The 23,856-nt window shown below is 54.8% G+C and overlaps 9 protein-coding genes across 9 annotated transcripts; 4 read left to right on the forward strand and 5 right to left on the reverse strand.

Moving 5' to 3' along the window:
* Positions 1 to 2,572: 2,572 nt before the first annotated feature.
* Positions 2,573 to 4,061, forward strand: CGGC5_v005644 (uncharacterized protein; the record flags this gene model as incomplete). Its single annotated transcript, XM_032024179.1, has 2 exons — positions 2,573 to 2,590; positions 2,646 to 4,061. The coding sequence occupies 2 exons, from the start codon at positions 2,573 to 2,575 to the stop codon at positions 4,059 to 4,061; spliced, it is 1,434 nt and encodes a 477-aa protein (XP_031879035.1).
* Positions 4,062 to 4,373: 312 nt separating this feature from the next.
* Positions 4,374 to 5,060, reverse strand: CGGC5_v005645 (uncharacterized protein; the record flags this gene model as incomplete). Its single annotated transcript, XM_032024181.1, has 1 exon — positions 4,374 to 5,060. The coding sequence occupies one exon, from the start codon at positions 5,058 to 5,060 to the stop codon at positions 4,374 to 4,376; it is 687 nt and encodes a 228-aa protein (XP_031879082.1).
* Positions 5,061 to 6,384: 1,324 nt separating this feature from the next.
* CGGC5_v005646 (Secondary metabolism regulator LAE1) lies at positions 6,385 to 8,575 on the forward strand (the record flags this gene model as incomplete). Its single annotated transcript, XM_066151491.1, has 14 exons — positions 6,385 to 6,411; positions 6,495 to 6,530; positions 6,605 to 6,698; positions 6,753 to 6,775; positions 6,843 to 6,861; positions 6,927 to 7,049; positions 7,111 to 7,133; positions 7,193 to 7,230; positions 7,285 to 7,422; positions 7,553 to 7,972; positions 8,036 to 8,080; positions 8,308 to 8,341; positions 8,395 to 8,474; positions 8,530 to 8,575. The coding sequence occupies 14 exons, from the start codon at positions 6,385 to 6,387 to the stop codon at positions 8,573 to 8,575; spliced, it is 1,146 nt and encodes a 381-aa protein (XP_066009056.1).
* Positions 8,576 to 9,323: 748 nt separating this feature from the next.
* On the forward strand, positions 9,324 to 11,017 carry tdiE-10 (putative methyltransferase tdiE; the record flags this gene model as incomplete). Its single annotated transcript, XM_066151492.1, has 11 exons — positions 9,324 to 9,350; positions 9,411 to 9,489; positions 9,572 to 9,664; positions 9,726 to 9,748; positions 9,816 to 9,834; positions 9,907 to 10,029; positions 10,101 to 10,123; positions 10,182 to 10,219; positions 10,290 to 10,427; positions 10,518 to 10,937; positions 10,990 to 11,017. The coding sequence occupies 11 exons, from the start codon at positions 9,324 to 9,326 to the stop codon at positions 11,015 to 11,017; spliced, it is 1,011 nt and encodes a 336-aa protein (XP_066009057.1).
* Positions 11,018 to 11,289: 272 nt separating this feature from the next.
* On the reverse strand, positions 11,290 to 12,171 carry hchA (Protein/nucleic acid deglycase HchA; the record flags this gene model as incomplete). Its single annotated transcript, XM_032024184.1, has 1 exon — positions 11,290 to 12,171. The coding sequence occupies one exon, from the start codon at positions 12,169 to 12,171 to the stop codon at positions 11,290 to 11,292; it is 882 nt and encodes a 293-aa protein (XP_031879084.1).
* A 1,220-nt stretch (positions 12,172 to 13,391) lies between these two features.
* CGGC5_v005649 (uncharacterized protein) lies at positions 13,392 to 13,802 on the reverse strand (the record flags this gene model as incomplete). The annotated part of the gene is made up of 1 exon (XM_032024185.2): positions 13,392 to 13,802. One exon carries the CDS (start codon positions 13,800 to 13,802, stop codon positions 13,392 to 13,394), a length of 411 nt encoding a protein of 136 aa, XP_031879100.2.
* Positions 13,803 to 16,656: 2,854 nt separating this feature from the next.
* tdiE-9 (putative methyltransferase tdiE) lies at positions 16,657 to 17,851 on the forward strand (the record flags this gene model as incomplete). The annotated part of the gene is made up of 3 exons (XM_032024186.1): positions 16,657 to 17,527; positions 17,602 to 17,758; positions 17,821 to 17,851. The coding sequence occupies 3 exons, from the start codon at positions 16,657 to 16,659 to the stop codon at positions 17,849 to 17,851; spliced, it is 1,059 nt and encodes a 352-aa protein (XP_031879080.1).
* Positions 17,852 to 18,224: 373 nt separating this feature from the next.
* Tannase lies at positions 18,225 to 19,979 on the reverse strand (the record flags this gene model as incomplete). The annotated part of the gene is made up of 1 exon (XM_032024187.1): positions 18,225 to 19,979. One exon carries the CDS (start codon positions 19,977 to 19,979, stop codon positions 18,225 to 18,227), a length of 1,755 nt encoding a protein of 584 aa, XP_031879094.1.
* Positions 19,980 to 20,465: 486 nt separating this feature from the next.
* atnN-16 (Aspercryptin biosynthesis cluster-specific transcription regulator atnN) lies at positions 20,466 to 22,749 on the reverse strand (the record flags this gene model as incomplete). Its single annotated transcript, XM_066151493.1, has 3 exons — positions 20,466 to 20,803; positions 21,026 to 22,470; positions 22,697 to 22,749. 3 exons carry the CDS (start codon positions 22,747 to 22,749, stop codon positions 20,466 to 20,468), a joined length of 1,836 nt encoding a protein of 611 aa, XP_066009014.1.
* Between the last annotated feature and the right edge of the window lie 1,107 nt (positions 22,750 to 23,856).

Raw genomic sequence — 23,856 nt, forward strand, 5'->3', positions numbered from 1 at the left:
TGGGGGAGTGACACTCAGCTTGTCGGGGTCTGTGCCTCTCGTCTTTTTTTTTTTTTTTTTTTTTTCCCTTCTGTTTCTTTTTCTGCCCTCTCATTGCTCATGCCAATCATTTTGTGCATGCCTTCGCACGGACATGAGACACAAGACAAGCCAGAGACAGTGACAGCCAGCAGGCTAGGCAATTCGGCCGAGCTTCAGCTTCCGGATTTTATGGACGAGAGGGGTCGTCTGCGAAGACGAAGCGCAGACGAAGCGAAGACCAGACTGGACGCGACGCCCATGTCCGCCGTACAGCTCCGCGATCCGATCTTGCGATCAAACAGCGATCGTAAGGCATTACGGGAAGCTACATCCATAGGAAAGAGGTTGTACATAATTGGGTCTCTCCCCCGCAATTGTCATGCCCATTGAATTTCGGATGCCAGGCGTGCCAGGGTCAGTTCAAGCTCTCGCACTTTGTAGTAAGTAGTCTGGCGCGGCAGCAACTTGAGTCTAAAAAGGAGCTTCCCGCTGGACCAACGAGCAGAAGTGGCACGCTGTCCGCCAATACGCGACCGGAGCCTTTGATATGGAGAGTTTGCAGAGGCGCAACTATATTGAGCCTTCCGCGATCCTGCAGCATCCACGTACCACACGACCGGCGCCGACTGTGAGGACGACAGGCGAGAGAAGACACCAGCACGAAACAACAAGTCGTCAGATAAGACACCTCACCCACGCACCCACGCACCCCTGCCTGCCGACCTGCCTGATGGATGGCGGGCTGGGCTGCCTCTCCCCGCCCCCTCCCTCGTCACCATCCGTCCAGACTGTCCCGCTCCGGGCTCCAGGTCCCGGCTAGGTCCAGGTCCAGGCCCCTTCCCTTCGCGCATCCGTGGACACGCATCGTCATTCCCCCATCCCGCTGGGCATCGAAATCTTCAGAGTCATCAATGCAGCTGTGATGCGAGTAATCTTCGGGCAGGTGCAGCCGCCCCACATTGTCGGGAGGTCGCCAACACAATTGGTGCACCGCTGCCCTTGCCTGCCCCGATGCATTGTCAATTCGTGGCAGTCCCTCCAGGCTCGTTCCTTCTCTCTGCACCAGAATCTGCATTTGCACCTCAGGCAGGACGCATTGGCAGGAGGCACAAGGCAGGAGCCATGAGGCAGGAGAAGACAGTCTTAGCCGTAGATGCCGTGGGTGAAGGGAGCATCAAGGCAGGTGGACGGCAGGACTGAGGTAGATGCTCCTGCTCCTGCTCCAGCTCCTGCACCTGCCCTCCCGCATCGCCAGTGCTTGCAGCTTCCCTCCCAGCGGCAGAGCAAGGGAAGGAGCCTAAATGCGAAAGAAGCTCTCATGTCGGGGTTTCGGCGGACGTCGGCACCGTCAAAGCTGAGACGGCTTTTCACTGGACGGGCACTGTACACTTCAGGTAGGTGCCAGCACTTCAGCCAGTGGAGGAAGGAAGGCATTGGGCGGGCTCTTGCTCTTTCTTTGCCCATGCATGCAGATCCGGCCAGCACCAGCGCCTGCCACTGACCACCACCGTCCACTGCCCACCGTTCCGTCCACTGCCCACCTGCCCATTCATCATTCATTGCCTGCAGCCAGACCTTCCGTCGCTTGTCGCTTCCTGCCTTCCTGCCTTCCATTGCCTCCCTCCCCTCCTCTGCCAACAGTCAGTCACAGTCTTTTTTTCCTCGTGATTGCCCGCCTTGCAGCAAACGTTGTCTTTCTCACCACCTTTATCTTTTCCACCTCATCCCACCTTTCGATGCAGAAAAGTCCAGGACTGAACTGCCCCAGTCCGTCTTCGCTCTGCCCGCAATCTCTCGCCCCTGTCGACTGATTCACGGAGTTTACCCGGGACAGCGCGCTGACGGAAATTCCACGACCGATACGACGCCGCGCCGACTCAGGAGAGCGAGAGAGCACCTCACACTTCAATCCGCTCTCTCCTCGCCATCTTTCCGCACTAATTGCCTCCCGTTGGCTTTTCGTCCGACTCCATCCACGACCGTCGTCGGCCACCTGGAATCGTCATCCGCAACTGCCGCTCGATTTTTTTCCATTTTCACGACTCATACGCCTAGTCTCGACTTTCTTTCCTTCTTATCCTTCACTCTCGCCTCTCCGTTTCCTCCATCTTGACTCTGCTTGTCTGACCCTGACCCCCAATCGGCCCCTCCACGAACGTCAGGACGAACGCCCCATCCCGCATCCCTCCCAAAACCTTCGTTTCACCTTTCTTCATTGAGCCGTCGGTTGTATCGCAAACACGACTTTGTTCATTCAGCGGTCATACCCTGCCTCATCGAAACTCTGCCCCGAGCTTTCATCGCTGCGAATTTTTTTCACTTCCCGATGAGCTTTTTCGGCGATTGAATTCGACGCCGCTTATTTGACCTGAAAACCTGCAGCGACGCCCAACCTGCCTGCGTCGGCTCCTCTCAATCAACTGCCAAATTTCCACCAACGTCTCATTCGTCATTTTTGTCGGACGAGTTCCGCTTGCATTGGACCCGCAAGCTGACTAACCAATTCAACGTCATTCCAACTTCATACCAGTGACTGCGCCAGCCCTTCACGATGGCGCATCGCGACATGGTTAGTTTATCCTCTATTTTTGCAATGATTCTGCAGTTTATTGACCTGGCTACAGGATGTCGTCATGCCTTGGGAGTGTCGTGATGTGGAGGACCAGGCCGAAGCTCACTTCAATGCACCCCTGCGCAGCAAGAACAAGGCACTTACAGACGAGAATGCCAGGCTCAAGAAGCTGCTTCGCGAGAACGGAATCTCCTGGTCGCCCGTTTCAGCCAACTACCAGAAGCATCACCGCCCCAACGGTCGGCGCACCCGGTCTTCCATCTGCTCCGAGTCTCACGCGTATCCATACCTGCCGACCGAAGTGCTGCTGCGAATTCTGAAGTACTCCTTGACGTCTAACAACCCCATCATTGATCCCTTGTCCAAGCTCAAGCCCGAGAACCTCACTGCTGTGGAGCGTACCCGCGACAATCAAATCGCCATTCACTTTTTGGCTACCTGTAAGGCCATGTACGAGGAGGGAAGCCGCATTCTGTGGAACCAAAACAGCTTTGTCTTCACCAACCCCGATGCAGTCCGCAACTTCGCAGACCTCGACTTCGCCTACCGCAAGAACGTGAAGCACGTCAATTTCCGCATCATAGCACAGTACTTTGACGACAAGAGGCGGAAGCACAAGCTCGACCGGTCCTACCATCCGTCTCTCAAGAATGACGTAACTCTTCGGACTATTCCCCGTGTCAACGAGCACACCTACGCCCGTGCCGGCTTCCGCTGCTACACATGGGGCCAGGTGACAGATTTCTTGCGTGCCCTTCGCGCCCCGTACGACCCCAAGCACGACAAGAAGCTTGTTCGACCTCGGCTGTTCCCCAACCTCGAATCGCTCCGCATCGACCTCGTCAACTTCATGGACGACTTTCTGCCAATGCCTGGTAGCGACCTCCACGACATGGCGTCGCATGAGCTGGGATGCTCGCTCAACGAGTTGCAAGTGACTGGATTGCCGATAGATGACGCGGGCAGCAAGGCGACAGCGGAGCTTACCGGACTGCTCAGAGACGAGGGTCTTTTCTTGGCCGGCTTGCCTTCATTCGTCCAGCTGAAGAACAACTTCAAGGCCCTCTCTGGCATCTCCAGCTGCGCGCGTGTTGTGAGGGCTTGGAAGACGCTGAAGCCCAAGAAGACTGAAGGAGACGCTGACGATCACGACTCGGACTCGGACTTGGACTTTGACGACCACCATCACCCCCGTGAGCCCATCATGCCTCCTGCGCCACGGGAAACGGGTCACCCAAAGTCAACTCCTAGCCGCAAGGATCTCACGATCTGGAAGCGAGTCCCTAAGACTAGAGACGGAGACGAGCGCCAGTGGACTGAGTTCTGTCGTAGCAGCGGCTACCCCATGGAGGACGTCGAGGAGTACATGAGTGACGACGAGCTTGGTGTCTGCCCTTGCTGCGGAGAGCCCCATCCTAGTTTGTTGGAGCTTCTCGAGATGGAGGGCGACGATGATGACGAGCTTTGAAAGATTAGGTGAAAAAGGGGGCGTTGTATCTGATCTCGACCGGGGCGAACACTTGCACATCATGGCACGGAGTAACATGGACTGATTGGCTTTGGAAGAACTATGACTATGAATTTCAGCAGGTAGGTCACGGTTCTCGGAAGGAAAAGCTCACGGAGTTGTGTTGCTCAGGTCATGAGATTATGATACCACATTCTGCTAGGAGCACATAGATACCACTTGTAATGAAACCCAGAGGTTACCTCTGTACGCATCGAATCAACCTGTCGTTCATTTCCTAAACAATGTCAGCTTTCTTCATCTGCTGAGAACTTACCTATACTTTCGCAGACTACCCAGTAGTCGCCTCTTTTCCCGTATCTCAGTCTCCAAGTCCTCCAACGTATCCAGCAGCTTGTCGATATCCGTCTGAGCTTCAGAGAACACGTCCCGGAGCTTGAACAAATCCCAGTCCGAGCAGACTTCATACTTGTCAACCTCCAACAGTTTCCTCCTTCGCCTCCGGTAGCCATCAACCCGCGGCGCATACAAATCAAGAAAGCCCGCGCCGGCATCCACGCCGCCCCATCGCCCCCTCTCACGCCGCTTCGCATCCTCGATATCACGGTTCACATCATGGACACGTCTCTCTACCTCGATCAGGTGCGCCTGTAATCTCTCTATATCCTGGCATGTCGCGGCGATCATGGCGCGGAGCTTCCACGGGTCCCACTCCGCGTCAATGTCGGCCTGCGCGACGCGGAGGGACTGATGGGGTGGCCGCGGGAGGGCGGCGGGGTTGAAGGTGGCGTCCCAGTCGCGGGAGAGGTCGGTGGGCGAGAGGAGGGGCTGGGCGGACTCGTAGTCGGAGAGGAAGCGGTGGAGGCGTAGGAGGAAGGGGGTAAGGGAGATGGAGGGACCGGTGAGGGAGTGGTAGGTTGCGACGCCGGCGGTGGGGAAGGGGGATGGAGGGGGGATGGAGGGGGAGGTGCGGCGGGGGCGGGGAGGACGGGGGACCATGGGTGGGTTTGGGGGGTTGGCGGTAGGTTTGTGGATGGGGGTTTGGTGTTGAGATGCTGAGGGAATTGAGAAGAGGTGTAGGCGCTGGGTAGTCGGGCGTAGAACGACTGCTTTTGACTGAGTTATGGTACAAAGGTCGGACCTCTGTCATTGTCTTCTCACAATATCGTTGTTCATGCGTTTGACGATCAATACATATCTTGGAGACGACAAGACCAAACGAGGGAGTAAAAAAAAAAAAAAAAAAGGACAAGGAAATGAGAAGGTGTGTTTAACAGTGAGAATAAGAGGTAGTACCCAACTTCCCAATCAGTACTCAAGATCATGTTCATCTTTGTCACACAATATCTATCTCATGAAGAGTTTCGAACGAAAACAACTATGTAGAGGAGAAGTTGACTCAGTTGGGTTAGCAATGCCGTTGATCTATTATAACTTTAGTGTTTCGAAACACCATCAACACGTGGTAAGACGTAGGAATAGACAGGGCTCTGCTTAAGGTAGGCGTGCTTCACCAAATTACGTCAAATCGCTCATCTATAGTGACTTATTATACACATGAAACTTAGCGTTATTGGAAGATTTGAGGTTTTGTTGTCGTGAGGTTTACAGCAATACGAATGCGCTATTTCCATCGTCGTCTTTCCGTAAGGAACTAAACACTGCTTCACCGCTGCAGGGGCCTGCAAAGCGACCGAGACAGATACGAAAGAAAATGTCTGAGACGTTCTTTTCTATTTCTTTCTCATCCCCCCCCCCCCTCTCCCCCATTTGTATCCGTCGGTAACAACGATGCAGAGTATCAGGCTAATGATCCTCGCAGCATTCTTGAACAGATTTTGTTGGTGAAAGGCAACGGTTGCAGGGGTTGTGAAAATCGTCACCTTTTCTCAGCGGCTGCAGGCGATGCTGCCCCGGTGCAGAAGTCACCGGGGTGTGTGGCCAATCGAGATCCAACGCCGAGCAACTCGCCCACATCCCAGGGACAAGACTTCCTGTCCCCCCCAATCACATCGCAGCGGGTTTTCTTCCACGAAGCGCAATTCCCGCGCCCGCCGAGGAGTTCCAACCGCCGTTGCGACATGTGTCATTTTCATTGTTGTTGGTTCGCGTGAACTGTTAGTGGGGCTGTCCATTGGAACCCCCATGTTGCACTCGGGCATATTTAGGGGGAAGGCCCCTTCCAACAGACATCAAGTTTGTCTTCCACTTGCATGTCCTAAGCCAGGGTAGGCGAAGGATTCCGGACTTCGAAATCGAGCGGGCAACCAAACGCCAAGACAGTGAATTGAATTATCGCCACTTTGGCTACAGCCTCGCGACAATGCAGGCCCCACCGGACACAGAGAATGTACGATCTTGCACATTTAGGACAGATTCTTTGTACTGTAGAGGTCGTTGGACCCTTGCTGAAAGTCTTCGCTTCCAATCTAGCCTATCAATGCGGACGACGCGTCCGAGGTTGGAGACGTAAGTACACCTTTGCCCCGCTACGTATCTCTTAGCACACAGTGTCAAGAATCTAAGATATTGACCAAATGTAGGTCCACGAAGCTTCATCGTTGGCATCTCTCAGGTCTAGCATTATGGAGAATCAAGTGGAGAATGGCAGAACTTATCATTCTTTAAGCGCGGGGAGTATGATAACCCGAACACGGCCAAGGATTAATTAATGCTGACATTGCAATACAGAATATAGCTATCCCAACGACGACGTGAGCTTCAAGCCCCCTTTATCGTGTTAAGATGATGTGGACTTTCTAACTGCGGCATGAAATGAAGAGAGAAAGCGAACGTTATGGTGAGTCATTCTACAGGACCCCTTTGGGGCCTCTTCCTGCGCTGCGTAACTCACGCCCTTTGCAGACTTGCAACACCACGTCTGGTTGGTGTGCCTTGACGGCGAATTGGCACTCAATCCTGGTCACAGGACTGCCAAAAGAGTTCTCGACCTTGGGACCGGGACGGGCGTATGGGCCATCGACTATGGTAAGCCGAAACACTGGCATCAATTCATCTCCCGGAGCCACTAGCTTACGTCACACGATAGCGGACGCGTTCCCCGCTGCAGAGGTAGGAGCAATAACAAGCAAGCAATCTGTTCACTTAGTTGATAAGAGTACTCATGTTAGGTTATCGGCGTTGACCTCAGCCCGATCCAGCCCGAATGGTAAGAATGAGTCAGCAATGCCAATTGTGCGTCTTGTGCTCAAGGAGTTCACAGGACACCTACAAATTGCTTCTTCGAGGTTGATGATCTTGAGAAGGAATGGCTATGGAAAACCCCCTTCGACTTCATCATGTGCCGCGGCATGGCCGGTGCCTTCGCTAACGTACCTGCCATCATTCAAAAAGTCTATGAGTAAGTATATCCCACCATATTGCAGGTTTGGTGAAAGGCCAAGGCTATCACTTCCCAAATTCCACTTCCTACCATCCATTGCAGCTTTTATTCCCCAGATGATAGACTGATGAGCTTATTAATTCTCTAGTAATCTCACCCCTGGTGGCTGGTACGAGGTCGGTGATCTCGTCCTTCCCCTTGGTTGCGACGACGGAACCGTGTCCAAGGATTCAGCCCTTTGGAAGTGGCACGATGCTGTTTATCAGGCATCGAAGCAAATGGGTAGACCGATCGACAGTCCGACGGTTTACATAGATGCCATGAAAGCGACGGGCTTCGTTGACGTGAAGCTGCACGAGTTCAAATGGCCTCTCAACCCGTGGCCGAAGGACCCGCACCTGAAGATCCTCGGCGATTGGCAATTTCACAACCTCAGCATGGGCCTCGAAGCAATCTCACTTGCTCTCCTTACGCGCGTAATGGGTTGGACCAAGGAGGAGGTCTTTGCGCTGTGCGCTTTGGCGAGGAAGGAGCTTCGCAGTCTCAAGATCCACGCGTACTGGCGAATGTGAGTGCGACGCGTCTGCTTCAGTGATGTTGATGATGCTGACGATGCTGACGCTGTGGGTAGACAGTGTTTGTATGCCAGGAAGCCTGAGACAGAAGAGGATGAGGAGTAGGAGTGTCGAATGTGGTCGTCGGACCAACCGCACCAGCATTCAGTGAGATGGACACAGTTTTAAGTGACACGATGATCATGTACCCAAGCAACTAAATGTCTTTCATTTGCGAACACATTATGCCTATGCGTTGCTGCAAAAACTACCTCTGTTGATATATTTCTCTTGGATGTCCTCAGCAAGTTTCACCCCTTCAACCCCGATTAGCGACATCTTTCAACAGGACACCGGCGGCAAGCTTTCCAAGGTTGTTCGATGTAAGCGGCGAGTCGCCCGTCAGTAGGTACCGGTCCTGCGGGCCCTGGACTAGAGCCAGAAGGAGGTTCTCGCGCTGTGCGCGTTGGCGTGGAAGGATCCGCGCGATCGCAGGATCCACGCGTACTGGAGAGTGTGAGTACAGATGAGGTATTAGGTGAGCGGCATCGGTAGCTGACAGTTAGTGCAGACATTGCATTTACGCTAAGAAGCCTCATGATGAGAAGGAGGCATAGGTGAGTTCCAGTTCCTTTGACAAGACCTGCGTTCAATTGAGTGTGGAGGAAGGTATTGTGCATCGTCTTCACAAGTCGCGATCGCTTTCCGCGCTGTGTCGTCCATGAGGTGTTATAGCGGAAGGAATATGGACTTTCTGCATGGTAATTGACGTCGTCCTCGGCAAGCGCATGGGCTGCTTAGCTTCGATTGTCCTGGCCGAAGAAGGTTCCGCCGGAATATTGTGGTCATAGCCAACACGGCTTCGCTCAACACCACATTCAAACTGCTATATCCAAGTGTTCCAACGAGTTGATGTTTGTGACGTCTCCGCTTTAAGTTGAAGCCAGAGGGGTACAATGGCCGGAACGTGGATGCAGCTGCAAGCTCATGCAGCAGTCACCTCGCAAACCAGAAACATCTGCAGCCGTGGGGCACTATGGAATATGTGTCCAATCATGACCAGTATCGATCCTGCAGTCTGCTGAAGCGAGCCAATCAAAGTCGAAGGAGGGTTATCTTGGGATCTGACGCGAGAATATGAGCCAACGGGACTTTGGTCCCCTGCTCATGTTTGCTCGTTGGTGGCTTGTTGGGGGGTTCACCCAAACAAAGCGGTGTGTTGGACGCGAAGACGGTCACAGACGCGGTCTTAAAATGCTTCTCTACACTTCTTAATCGACGATCGGGATTCAACTTTGGCCACTCTCCCGGGCAACATGCTGCCACAGAAACAGCACCTGAAAGCCTCAAACGAAAGAATTACCAATGGGGGATTTTAATGACGCGCAAACGGTGCGAATTCGTGTCTTCCACTCTTATGTTTGCCGATTTATTGACCCCGCGACAACTTAGCCCGCTGAGGTGGACCCCTCGTCCGACTATGAGGAGGCAATGACAGCCCCAGGCCCAGAGGGATCAGATCTAGAAACAGGTCTGGAAGCAAACGTCTAGGAGTGTTTGCTTGGGGGCTATTACACACAATCCATTGGAGAGATTGCTGACTTCGATCCCAGAGCCTCGAGAGATCGACATTGAAGTCCCTCAGATCGAGTATACGGGAGCACCAGAGGGAGAATGGCAGAACTTACCATTTTACTGTGCGGGCAGTATGATGGCTCACCGAGCATGGATTCTCTGATGAGAAAGCTGAGCTAACGGAAACGATAGAGAACAATTATCCAAACGATGATGTAAGTTATTGATGACGTCGGATATCTGTAACAGTCGCCTGCACATGGTAAACACGAGAGCTTTCAGACAGAAAACGAGCGTTTAGGTAAGACAAGACGAGATCAAACGCAGTGTTACTAGGTTCAGTTGCTAAAGGGGTGAACCTCGGATGACTTAGAATTGCAGCATCACATTTGGTTGCTGTGCCTGGACGACAACTTGGCATTAAATCCCGGACACAGGGGTGCTAGACGTGTTCTTGACATTGGCACCGGTACTGGAATCTGGGCTATCGACTTCGGTTTGTTCAGCGTCTGTGATTTTAAAGTTCAAAATAACGCGGAAGAATGCTGATTCACTTTGGCACATTAGCGGACGAATTCCCTTCGGCAGAAGTAAGATATCATTATCGCTGTGCGGCTTCCGAGCGTCTGGATTTACGATGTTTCCTAGGTAATTGGAGTCGACCTAAGCCCGATGCAACCCGAATGGTACGAAAGACAAACCACCAGGTCCTTTATTGAAACTGTATAGGCACGGACGCTAAATCTCTGGCTCCAGGATCCCGACAAACTGCAAGTTTGAAATAGACGATCTCGAGAAGGACTGGCAATTCAGCCGGCCATTTGACTTTATCATGTGTCGAGGGATGGCGGGTTCTTTTTCCGACGTACCAGCAATGATTCAGAAGATATACGAGTACTACCTTTGCCCCTACCTAAACAGTTTCCTTCAAAGACAATAATGAGGGAAAACAAGTTTGAGCTGACGTACCCGCTTCCAAAACAGTAACCTCAACCCTGGCGGCTGGTTCGAGCTCGGCGACCTTTCGCTTCCTTTGGGCTGTCATGATGGCACTCTTAGAGATGATTCTGCCATCGCCAGATGGCATGATGCCCTTTATCAGGCTTCAGATTACCTCGGACGTCCAATTATCAGCTTATCTAGCTATCTAGACGTTATACACAAGGTGGGGTTTCTGGACGTCACTTGCAAGGCGTTTCCCTGGCCCAATAATGGGTGGCCGGCGGACTTGAAGCTCAAAGAGATTGGAATGAACCATTGCGTGAACCTGGAAATGGGGCTAGAGGGATTGTCATTGGCACTTCTCACTAGAGGCATGGGATGGAACGAGCAGAATGTGCGTCAGCTTTGCGATGAAGCGAGGGTTGACATTCGAGACAGGAGAATTCACGCGTTTTGGCCCATGTAGGTTCATGGAGTCGCCGCTTCTGATAGTTGGTGCTGACAGCTTAACCAGACACTGTGTCTATGCCAGAAAGCCCTAACAGGGTCCAAGATTGTCCAGTCATGATGGAGGAGAACAACAACATCAGGACGGTTGAAGAAGAATAAACACCTGGCGGATTGCCAAGTTATTCTCATGTTTGAGCCCATAGGAATCAACTGAATCTGTTCTGTAATATTTACTCTGTTCCTTGCTTGTTTCCATCCCGAAGCGAGCGCTTCTCCAAAGGCCGAGCTAGGATCTCGACATCCGCATGGGTCTATCTTGTTGCGCGGCGAGCAACCAAGGATCTTCTCATGTCTTTCCAGAATCCTACTTCCGACCGACCACATCTTTCAGCAGTACATCGGCTGCAAGCTTTCCAAGACTATTGGACGCAAGCGGCGAGTCGCCGGTGAGCAGGTACCGGTCCTGATGTGTCTGACCAGTGATTCCCTCGTTCAACGTCTTGACCCCTAGCTTTCGCAGGCGATCGCCAACAAGCCATTCCATTTTGCCAGGAATGTATCCAATGTCGATGTTTGCACCCGAGTCAAGCGAATCGGGGAACACCACAATCTGATAGCCATCGTAGATGAACTTGCTTCCTGCAGGCTTTCCAACATCTGCGGCAAGCATACTGGCCGGTCCGTGACACAAAGTGATATAGTATCGCTCATTCTGATGAGCCCAACGCAAAATGTTTCCGACCGTCGCCGAATCTGGAACACCATTCAAGACACCGTGACCCCCCGGGATGAAGACAGCGATGTAGGGCGTGTCGGTCGAGAAACCATTGCCCCACACCTCCTCGAGGTTGAGCGGGTTGCGAATCTTCTGCTTGTACTTCTCATAGATGCCCTTCACTGCTTCGTCCTCTTTGGGAAAAGCCCACATCTCGAATTTGACAGGGTCGCCGGAGATGGTAGCGATATCGATGTCGAAGCCAGCAGCGTCAAGATGAACCATTGGGAGCAGCATTTCGACAGGATGGTTGCCCGTCGAGAAGAACTCGCCGCCGGCCATCTTCAGGTACCGTTCCTGCGTGGCAATGAGGAGGACCTTCCATTTCCCTCCTTTGTATGCGTTGGGGTAGTTGGCGCCATCAAAGTCGGTCTTGGGAGCGGTGTATTGCGTCAAAGAGAAGGGAGAGGGGAACCAAGCGTCATCCTCGGCTTGGTCAGGGACAGGCTTGCGCTCGCTAGAGTTTGACATTGTGACGAATGACTCCCTGAGAAGAAGTGTAATTGAGAGCGAAATGTCGGTTCTGTTTAGAAACGAGAGCGTAGTCGGGAAGGACGCGAAGGTGGCTTCTTAAAGTACCGGATGGCTCATGAGTTCGTGAGTCTGTTGGTGGGGGCACCGGACAAGTGAGGGGGATTTGCGTGGAACGCGCGGAAATCGATTATCATTAGTCCACTTCCCACACCAATGGTAAGGTTTTCCGGAAACGAAACTCTGGAAATATGGAGTTTAACGAAGGCCAGTTGGCTTACCGCCGTATTTCACCAAATCGACGGGATAGTGACGTCGTGAACCTTATTTTGAGGAGACTAATTGAAGACTCTAGTCCACATCCGGAAGACGCTTGATCTATGCCATCACAAATAAGCCTACCAGTTTGTATAATATTCAGCCTCATGAGCACCCCGAGGGAATCAACTCTCCAACTAAAAACGCTTCATATCTTTTAATAGTTTGCCCTTTTCTTTTCCCCCTTTCGGAGTTGGGTTTTGAATGGTTTAGGTGTGCTGCTCTTGGAGCATCCGCTCCACAAGAAGAGCCCTCTGCGATTCTGAACCGTCAAGACTTTGTTCAGGCATGTGCAGCTAATGTGAAAGTTGCAGAGGTTGTTGAATACAGTACTTGGAAAAGCTTAACGTCATCCAAACTAGATACATGTTTCCGTGCCTGTCCAATCAGCGTTCGGCACCGATTTCCGTCCAACCTCGCCCGCCCTGAGTGCATTAACTCAAGTAGAAAGCCTCAGATAACTTCAAAATTTTCCAACTCGTTTTCATTGGCGGCCCACATTTCACCACCCATGGCACCTGCAAATACTGTCGGTCCGACGAGTGTATAGCTCCCGTAGCCTCCCTTTCGCGGCCGCAAGATAAAAGGATGATCCAAACCCGCGATGAGGCATACTACGTCGCCCTCACGTACGCTAGTGACAGCAAACCCAGCTATCTGATCCGAGGTGAAGAACAGCCTCCCGACGCGAAGCGCGACTCTGCACTGGCTCCCAAAGTGTCGTGAGTCCCACTCAACTAACGACGACACGGCCGTCATACCCTGACCTGTCAACGAAGATGGCGTGGATGAAGACCATTCGGACTCTTTCGGGCCTTGGATAATCCACCACAGTAGTCGACAAAGGCTGCTGCTCATCTTGTATATTTGAGAATCCGGCTTGTTGAGACACGCCACATCCTTCAAAAATTCCCTAGTATATCAAGGTATCGGCTTTGGCAGTCGTGCTGGAACGTTTGTTCAGGCTCGCCCTCCATTTCGTCCTTAATCTTGTTGTCCAAGACGTACCCCGTGCCCTTCATGCACTTGCTGCTTGCGGGAAATATGTCGCTCACAAGACCCGTGACACGACCAACATGCACTCCCCGGAGATGAATACTCTTACCGTCTCTCGAAAACTCGAAAATCGGCTTGCTTCCTCCAGAGGCAGCGCACAGGCTCTTGTAGTAGTACTTATGCGAGCCTCTCATCTCGGCGTCCTCTGTGGCGAAATCAACAGTCCACGAGGGCAGCTTATCCCAAGGAACACCAACTGTTGTCTTCGCTCGGTTCGCGAAGTACAGCACCCGCAGACTTCCTTCCTCTTCGACCATGAGTCTTGTAGCTTCATGAAACACTTTCCCGATGGGTTGCTGGTAATTGATCCTCATTTTACTCAGAACGCCAGGCGAAAGGGCCCGCAACGCATATATCTTGTCTCGTAGCTCCGAAGCCTTCATCGAAAGCACACGTCGCAGTTGATTCGTTGCGGCACGAAATGGGCGGTCTGTAGTACCCTGCCACTCGTACAGGTCCACATGCAGATCTAACCCTTGCTGGGTGGGCATGGTCTCGTCCTTGGAAGCAACCGCAAGCAGGTGAGCGAGATCGGCGAAGAGAAGAAGATGCGAGTCGCAGCACAGTATCGCGGCAGTTTTGTGCCCGAATTCCTGTAGGGCCCAGACCCGTGTCCAATATGGCGCTAATCTGAGACGGTGTAAGGTGGTTTCGTTGCATACTATGTTATGGTCAGACATGTAAAACAGAATTATCCTCAGAATGGGCACGTGAATTTAAGAAAGAGATGGGTCTTGATACTAGGTACCTTTCAGTGCCATCTTCGCCGTGCAGCGCTTAAGTCTTTGGCCATGATTGTGATCATATTCGATCCGAGGAAACATTGATAATGGTTTAGAGACCGCCAGGCTGTTCCAGCTTTTCGGCGCGTAGTTTTCGCCCAGCCAGACAATCACTCTCTTCGCGCGATCGTAGATTTCGGCCACCATGGCCACCTGGATGCTACGTTCCTCAGTATTCGATTGGTCAATGCAGATAGCATCAACCCAAACACTAATATGGCGGCGTGTCTTGAATCTTCTCTTCATAGACCTCTGCAACAGCCTCAGAGCCATTGCGCAGTTGGGAGTGATGAGTAGTCGAGTAGCTCCTGCTCCACCGGTATCAGTGAAGCCAGCGGATGGCTTATCAGTACAGGGGATCTGAATGATCAGTGGTTCGCTGGGTAGCTCTCCGCCCCATGTATACGACAGAGCAAAATAAGATGGCGGAGCATCCGAGCTCGCCTCGATAAGGTCACAAGTAAGGCCCTGGGCGGAAGTGAGATTCGCATTTTGATGAAGCACCATCAGACGAATAGATCGCGGACTCGAAAGCCCCTGGTAACGATAGACATCGCGACTCGTCATGATGAACAAGATTCTCTATGTCGTGCCGTAAGCGAGAAGAATGACAATCAGTTGCGCTTCTTGATACGGTGAGTATGAAGAGATCGGAGGGGGCCCGTTTCGTAAAATAAGTTTTTGGCTTGTGGTGCGGAATACTGGGGTCTGGCAATGTTCATACCACACCACCGGGCAGCGGAACAATGGCGTCATCTGACAGGATTGAAGCAAGGGATGGACTAGAAATGTTTGCAGCTTCTGGGGCCTTTGGGCCTGATCGCCGGACGTGCTGAGCAGATGCGGCCTTGGAGAGCCTCACAGACATTAGCGGTCATGTCTCACCAGATGAGGCAAATGGAGGTAATGGTAGAACTGAGTCCAGAGTAGTGGGATCAGCAAATAGGCAACAACTCGAACACTAGGCGCTACACACTCAGTGCCCAATGCTATTTTATGGCGTGACGTTGTCATTTGACCAAACGAATTTTATCACACAACACTCAATATTTGCTACTCAATGTGTGCTACTCAAAATGTGCTGAGCTTCAATAAACGAATACAGACGTTTCGACTGACACCATCTACTGATCAGAACAAGCAGCGCGGAGTTTGAGTCACATTCACGTTTTTCAATGTATCATTTTCTGTCTTTACATAATTGTATAATAAAGTCAATAGGGAGCGTCCGAATTCAGTACTGCCATAACCTAGATGCTGTATAAATATACTCGCATATGAGTCATAGGTCAATCAAGGACGATTGCGAAATAAATGATTCGAGGCTTGGACCGACACGAGTAACAGGGTTGAGTCAAGCATCATGTTAACTCAAACAACGAACCAAAATTCATTCTAAAAGCAATAAAATTCACCGATTGACGCACAGTTGCCATTCATTTGTATCTAATGATCTACCAACACATGGCGAGGGTCAACACTTTTGCTACATGGACGAGGCGGTTGGGTTCTTGGGTTTTGTGCAGCAACCGTGGGCCCACTGAAGCGTCATCTGCAAAGGACGACAGAATCCATTTGAGAGTAGTTCATCACACTGGCTGTTGACAATTGATCCAAAGATACAATTAAAACGTGAAGTTATAGCTCACCGGTGCGTTTCTTCAATTGGCCCAGCCAACCAACGTCCCAGGTTGTCGGCGCCTCACGCCGACAGCACCGCTAACCCGGATACTGTCATCTCAGCATGCACACATCACATGGAGCCCCATCTGCCAACAAAACATCATGCACGACAATGGAGCCGTCCAGAACCACCAACCCCATGCCAGACCTCCCCCGCGTCATTCGCCCGCATGGCACCTTTCCTTTTTCTGAAATGTCGCCGTGGGTGCATCATGCCATCTCGACAGCCATGCCTAGCACTTCATTGGCCAGCCATGCCAAGACCAAATGATTTCCATCCCACCGCCAGTTCAGTATGCATCAGACCCCATGAGGACTCAACGTCAAGTCGACCGGGCCTTTCAATCCTGCTGCAGTCAATTCACACCCCGGTTCAAAAGTCAGGTAGACACTCAGCGACATTGATACTGCGGAAAACATAGGCTTTGGCCATGCATTCCACCCACCCTCCGGAATCGCAATCCGCATCCGGACTGGCCGCATCGCCGCAAACCCTCCAAGACACAACAAATGCCTCCACCAGGACCAGGCCGTTCCCGCTTCAACCCACTTCCTTCCCTTCTTTTTGTCTCCTCCTCCGCCTCTCATTCTCTCCCAAACACTTCTCCGAGAGACTTCTTTTCGAAGTCGCCCGATAACCTACACAATGTCCGCCCCAACACCAGACCCGACCCCGGCCCCGGTGCCCCCCGCCGCCCTCGAGGCCGATCCGGCCCCCACAACCGGCACCCCCGCCGCCGACCCGAACACCGACGACCCCGACACCTCCGACTCCGACTCCTCCCTCGGCGTCGAGCTCCAATCCTCCACCGCCTCCCTGCGCTCCTCCATCCTGCAATACCGCCACGAGAACGGGCGCACCTACCACGCCTACAAAGACGGGGCCTACCTCATCCCCAACGACGAGACCGAGTCCGACCGCCTCGACCTGCAGCACCATCTCTTCCTGCTCACCCTCGACGAGCGCCTGCACCTCGCGCCTCTTGACCCCGCCAAGCCGCCGCAGCGCGTGCTCGACATCGGCACCGGCACCGGCATCTGGGCCGCCGACTTTGGCGACCTGCACCCGTCCGCGACCATCATCGGCGTCGACCTCTCGCCCATCCAGCCGGCCTTCGTCCCGCCCAACGTGCACTTCCAGATCGACGACATCGAGGAGGAGCCGTGGACGTTCTCGCAGAAGTTCGACTTTGTGTACTCGCGCATGATGACCTCGGCGATTGCGGATTTCCCGAAAATGTTCCGCCAGTCGTTCGAGAACCTGAACCCGGGCGGGTGGATCGAGGTCACGGATATCACGCCGATTACGTCGGACGACGGCACGCTGACGGAGGAGACGGCGCTGTGGCGGTGGAGCGATCAGCTGCTCAAGGGCACGCAGGCGGTGGGGCGGTCGTTTGACGGCGCGAAGCTGTATAAGAAGCAGCTTGAGGAGGCGGGGTTTGTGAATGTGCGGGAGGTGGTGTTTAAGTGGCCGCAGAATAGGTGGCCTAGGGATCCGAGATACAAGGAGCTTGGTGAGTCGTTGATGGAGAGGAGGTCTTTTCATCGCGAAGACTTCATGGTGACTGACTGTGTGCATTCGACGTAGGTTTGTGGACACTCGAAAATATCACTTCGGGACTGGAGGCATTGAGTGTGGCGGTATATACCCGCGTTCTTGGGTGGAGTAAGGAGAGCGTGGACGTTTTCCTGGCAGAGGTGAGGAAGGACATGAAGAATACTGCGATTCATTCGTACTGGCCCATGTGAGTGACCCTAACTTTCGTTCAGCTGGTGCGGAACGTTTGCAGACTGACCATGAGTCTAGTTACGTTGTTTACGGACAGAAGCCAGAGTGACGGCATTATGCTGTTGGGTGAACAATGATAGCTTTGTAACACGAAGTATACCTTAGCATTGAGACCATTTCAATACTCACAGCACCAGCATCGGACTCTGAGGGCTTCCTGTTTGCTGCAGACTTTATAGCTACAACTTTGACCATATCAAATCTCAACATTCCAAGCTACAGGACCGTTCACCTCGTGAGCCAATGAACATAACTCGACAACGTTCCTACTGCGGTTCATAAATGCCAGGTACTCACAATGAAGTTAGCAGAGGTGAACTAAGTGTGTTTATACAGATAGACATGTATCCTTCAATATGTACAAGGAAATTACACCACTCAGCGAGATTACTCCTCTACTGCAGATTCTCCCACTTCACCACCTAGTAAACAGGCATCTTGAACGCATCAAACGTGTACTTCCAGGTATCAATCGACGCCTGGTCATACACACAGCTGAACCCAGTCCCGTTATCCGTCCACAGCGGGCGCTGCGGCCACCTGCACAGCTCACCGATCCCCTCCCCGGTGCTGTTCAGCGTGTCCGGCGCAGCCCCCTTCTCAACCCAGTCAATCACCGTCTGCAGCGTCGTCTGCGGCCACCCACCGCCCGGCTGGTGCGAGTTCACCCCGCAGTGCGCGCCGCCAGGCACTAGGTACAGCCGGTAGAACTCGTCCATCGCCGCGGAGCTCTCGTTGAAGCCCTGGCCCGGGAACATGATGCTGCGCACGGATTCGTAGTAGTGCACCGACGAGGCCGCGGGGATGGAGTCGTCCTGCTCGCCGTGGACGTGCAGGATCTTGCTGCCGGCGGACTGGAACGCCGACAGGTCCGGGTGCGTCGTCTGCAGGGAGTCGGCGTACTTGTTCATGCCGTAGAGCATCCAGTCGCGGAGGGTGTCGACGGTGACGTTGGTCAGCGACTCGAGGGTCGAGGTGTCGCGCAGCTGGAGGTAGCGCGCGACCCATTCGCCGCCGAGGCCGGAGATGCTTACGCCCCAGGTGTTGGTGGCGGAGTCGAACTTGGCGTTGGCGTCGGTGAAGGCGGAGCCGGGCTGGTAGTTGAGGTAGACGCGCTTGCCCTGCGAGTCGATGAGGCCGTCATAGTACTGCTTGACGAGGGCGGCGCCCTGGGCGGAGACGGTGCCGTTCTGGGCGGGGGCCGGGTTGGACGGCGGGCCTTGGCGCTTAGCGAGGTCGCCGAAGCCGCCGGTGCCGCTGCCCGAGGTGGCTTCGCAGGAGTAGGCCTGGCCGACTGTGGTGTTGAAGTCGAAGGTCATCTTGCAGAGGTCGGAGCGGGCGACGACGCCGTCCGTCTTGCCGTCGAGGGGGTCGCAGGCGGCGATGGTGAGGTTGAGGATCTTCTCGAGCTCGCAGGACGGCGGGAAGTAGTTGGCGGTGGTCTCCATGACGTTGGCGGTGAGGTGGTTGACCTGCTGCTGGCCGTAGCGGAAGGCGGGGGCGCCGGCGACAACGCCGTCGAACTGGTCGCCGAAGCGCTGGGCCTGGCTCCAGCCCTCGCGGCCGCCCTCGGAGCAGCCCTGGTAGTAGGAGTAGAGTTTGGTCTCGGCGGGGACGGCGAAGAAGTTGCGGGCGAACTGCTTGCCGAGGACAGCGAGCTCGTTGTGGGCCTGGTAGCCGAACATGTAGACGGACTGCCAGTTGATGGTGCCGTTGGCGGCGAGGAAGACGGCGTCCCACTGGGTGTTGAAGTTGCCGAAGCCGCCGTCGGTGATGCCGGAGACGGCGCCGGCGATGATGCCGGTGGGGATGTACTGGGAGCCGGAGTTGATGGCGAGGCCGCCGCCACCGGTGGAGACGTAGCGGTTCTGGAAGGCGTCCGGGGCGGGGGCCCAGTAGGTTACGTGGACGACGTCGTTGGCGAGGCCGTCGTGGGAGTAGGCGAAGGTGACGTTGCAGTAGTCGATGGTGGCGGAGGGGTACCACTCCGAGGAGACATTGGCGCCGGTGACGACGGCGGTCTGGACGGAGGCGGAGTCGATGGTGATGCCGGGGATAGTGCCCGCGGCGGGGAGGGCCTGCTGGGCGTGCTCTGTGGTGCAGACATCTTGCAGAGTTGCCGCGTAGACGACAGCCGGGGCAATGGCTGCCACGATGGCCCGAAGGGAGGAGGGCATGTTGAAAAGGATGGCCTGGATGGGGTAGGGAAGTTGTCTGGCTACCACAGCCAAGAGGAGGAGGTGAAGTGAGAGGCTGAAGTCGAGAGATATTCAAGACGGTGGTGGCAGAGGCGAGGCGTTTATATCTGTATGTCTCGACTCAACCGGCAGCCTTGTACCGACCACCGGGAATTCCGAGGAGCTCGCCATGGCACTGGATATTTTTCCCCATTTCGATCGTCCCTTAAATCTCGGCGAATTCTGCACCCCAACTGACGCGCATTACGACGTCGGGACCCGAGTGCTGCGGCCGTGTGTCTGAATTCTCGGCACGCCGCTGTCTGGGAGGTGTTGAGCGATGCGGGCCAAGTGCGAGGCCCCTTTGCAGTGAACTTCCTTTGCCATGTGTTTATGGTAGGTCGTGTTGGGGGCGGCGATCGGCTGGGTTTAATAGTCCTCGGGTTAGCCCCACTGTGGGCCCGGACCGAACGCGCGGGATCCAATTTAGCGCGAGTCGGACTGGCCCCACCCGCCCCCGCCCCGCCCCGTCGTCTCATCCCGGCCGACCGGGACCGTCTGGAGATGCGTCGAGGTGTCATCGCGTGTTTGCTGCTGATGGACATGTTTGGACGATTCATCATCGCCGTTTGACCGAGCTGTCGGATGTTCAGATGCTGCGTAACGCTCGGCCGAGGGCTCGGGGTTGTTGGTGTCTTTGAGTGTAACAGTGTAGCATCGGGAGAAGCCCGGAGCAAAGGCTGCCAAGAAACAGAAAACATTCAGGAACGACCCGACGAGCGCCTTGTGGGGTCCGTTCACATCTCGCATCCCACCGGGCTGATCTAGATTTTAGACTTAAATCGACTATGGAGCTCCGGGGGACCTTGCAAGTTGTGGCCCTCTGGGGTGCTTCTGCTGCTGCAACCAGCATACGGTACCTGCATGCACCTCACCCGATTATGCACGCCTAGTGCTTCTGCTGCTATAATGACAATGGGGAATCTTTAAAAAACTAGAGTATCGCTCAGAAAACTATACGTACAAAGGCTTCGAACATCTCATACATGGCAGATCCGGCACCACCACCTGGCCAGGCTTCTGGTCCAGGAGGTACTCCGTCTGGTCGTGAACCACCCCATCCGCATCCTTCTTCAGGAAGTGCACCGTCCTCCGGTACGACGTCGTGCCGTCCTCGTTCTTAATCACGTCAAGCTCGTGCTCTATCGGCGCCCCAATCAACCTCTTTTCCTCCGGCGGGAACGACAGCTTCGCCATCGCCACGGGATTCCGCTCCAACACGCCGTCATCCAGCAGCACCCCGTGCTCAATCTCCGCGCCGCGCCTCCCGACGCGATACAGCGTGCCGACATCCAACAACGCCTCCTTCGGCGCGGGGATCTTCGTCATCAGGTCAATCGCCTCCAACCTCGTCTGCAAATCCCGGCACTTGATCGACACGAACCCCATCATCGACAGGAAGCCCTGCTCAAACGTAAAGCTCGCCCGCGGCCGCTCGCTGGGGAACGCGACCTTCATCTCCGCCGCCTGCTTCCCCAGCGCCACGATCCGCCGGAAACTGTCCGCCCACTCGTCGTACCGCATCTCGCCCTCGCCGTCGATCGTGTTGACCTGTATCCGCGCCATCTCCGCCTTGATCTTCATCCCGCACAGCGCCATCTTCTTCGAGCTCTCCTGCGGCGGCACCGTCGCGTCCAGCTCGCACACTTTCCCATGGAACTCCTGCAGCCGCGTCTGCAGCGGCTGCTTGCCGCTCTCGTCGCCCTTGGCCAGCAGCTCGATCGCGTGCACCGTGATGTCGTCGATCGCGCTCTGCGCCTCCTCGACGCTCTCGAAGCGGGGCGGCATCGGCGCCTCGAAGCCGATCAGCCCCGGCACGAGCGCGTCCTCGGAGGGCTTCGCGCCCAGGAAGAAGGAGATGAAGCTCAGCCGCCGGAAGATCGGCATGACGTACTCGCGCGCCCACGACTGGCAGCCGACCTTGTTCAGGATCAGGATGCCGTGCTTGCAGTGGCGCAGCGCGGCCTCGACGTCGCCCTGGAGGTACTCGACGCACACGAATAGCACACACACGAGCAGCATGAGCTGCTCGTCCTGGGTGCCCTTGATGCGCTCGATGGCGGCGCTGTAGTGGCTAATCGCGAAGGCGTTGCCCTTCTTCTGGCGGGTGACGCGCTCGCCCTCGTGGAAGTCCTCGTACAGCGAGCTGATGGCGAGCACGGCGTGGCGGACGGCGGGCTCGAAGTGGGAGAACTGGACGACGAGGTGCGTCCAGAAGTACGAGTCCGTCGGGCCCGAGAGGACGGGCCCGACCATGTGCGAGAAGAACTGGAAGGCGCGGCCTTCACGCTGGTCGTGGGCTGTGAGCTGCTGCGGGCGGTACCAGGCGAGGCCGTGTTCAATGGTCGGCTCGTAGCCGGCGCACTGGCGGCCGGAGGATGTGCAGCGCACGCATTTCGGCTTGGCTTCGTCGCATTTCACCTTGCGGGCTCTGTGCGGGACAAGTGCGCCTGGGTTAGTTTTCTTGGTCTTGTTTCCATTGCGGGCTTATGGGATCGTGAGATGGGTGTGACGAGGTGATTATGTGAACACTGATTAGATGTTGGGAGGAAACAAAAGGAAGAGCGGGAGGGGTGTGAGAGGGCGGAGAAGAAGAAGGGCATTGGCAGTAAAGTTCAGATAAGGGAGCGGCGGCAGCTTTCGAGGGGAAAACCCACTTGCATGTCCGGCAGCCCGTCTTGACCTTTGGACTGCCCTTCCGGGGCGGCATGATTTATCGGGCGTAGCGATATTGAGACGGGCGCCGTGTTGGATGAGGTTTCGCTTCCTTTGGGATGATTGATGTGCCTTGTTCCAGCGGTTCAATGACTGGAAACCGGCGCCGAGGCCCCCTCGAAGATCGTGGGAGAGTCTCCAGAGTGGGGCGAGACCGAAACGTTTTTTGTTGGTGGCGGTCGGGGGAGTGAATCAAATCTCTAATTGGCGTCACTCTCACCTCTCTCTGCTGTTCTCAATTGACTATTGCCGTCGGGTTGCTGTAGACTCCCGAATTCCTTTACCGAGAATCTCCTGATTGTCCGAGACTGGGCAAGGCAGGTAGGGTTGTACGATGGGCTAGAAGCAAGAACACTTGGCGTCTTCAAGGGATTAGCCTCAGATGGAACAGCGAATCTGACAGGAAAGAGGGGCAAGAACGAGCTGCAACGGCCGGCGGGATGGGTAAAGGAGGAGAGAGAAGAGCACTCTGTCGTCGGGGGAGATTGAGTAAGAGGACAAGAAGGTTCGAAAATCCTGCCAGTTCAAGGGGGGCGCAACGGAACAGACGGGGGCATGGTGCAAGTCTTATGTTTGTCTTTATGGGGCAAATGCGAGCTGGCTCAGCCAGTGAGACGCGTAAGAGCTTCCTGTTAAGGGGCGGGCGCGCATCGTGGCACCGTCGGCACTAGCCGGGGGGCCTATTAGCTATTCGTGCTAAGGTATTTAGGTGGAGGATCAGATAGACAGATTCAGGTGCGGGGAGGGCTGCTGCAGATCCCTGCCGGGCTTCTTCTTTGAGACTTTTTGAACTTATCGCCGACCGAAACCGAAGGGCAGAACGGCCCCCTTTCTTGGTCCGCGCCGTACATACAACGACTCAACGAGAACCATGGCCGGGCCGAGGCCACCAGTCGCCGTCTGCTCGCCTCCTGAAGCGGAAGGTCGGATCATCGGACGAAGGTTTTACGGTTGTTCTGGCTCGGAGGAAGGCAGCCATTATTAAGCTTTAACCTACGCAGATTGGCCCGCCCTGTCTGCCCTGTCTGCCGGCTTGCCGGGATGTGGGTGTCGGGGATGCCGAGCCCCGGGGCCGGTGAGCAAGAAGCGGGGGACGCACTGC

The sequence above is a fragment of the Colletotrichum fructicola genome (genome assembly GCF_000319635.2).
Source record: "Colletotrichum fructicola Nara gc5 chromosome Unknown KSG_Nara_v1_contig03, whole genome shotgun sequence".
NCBI classification, from domain to species: Eukaryota; Fungi; Ascomycota; class Sordariomycetes; order Glomerellales; family Glomerellaceae; genus Colletotrichum; species Colletotrichum fructicola.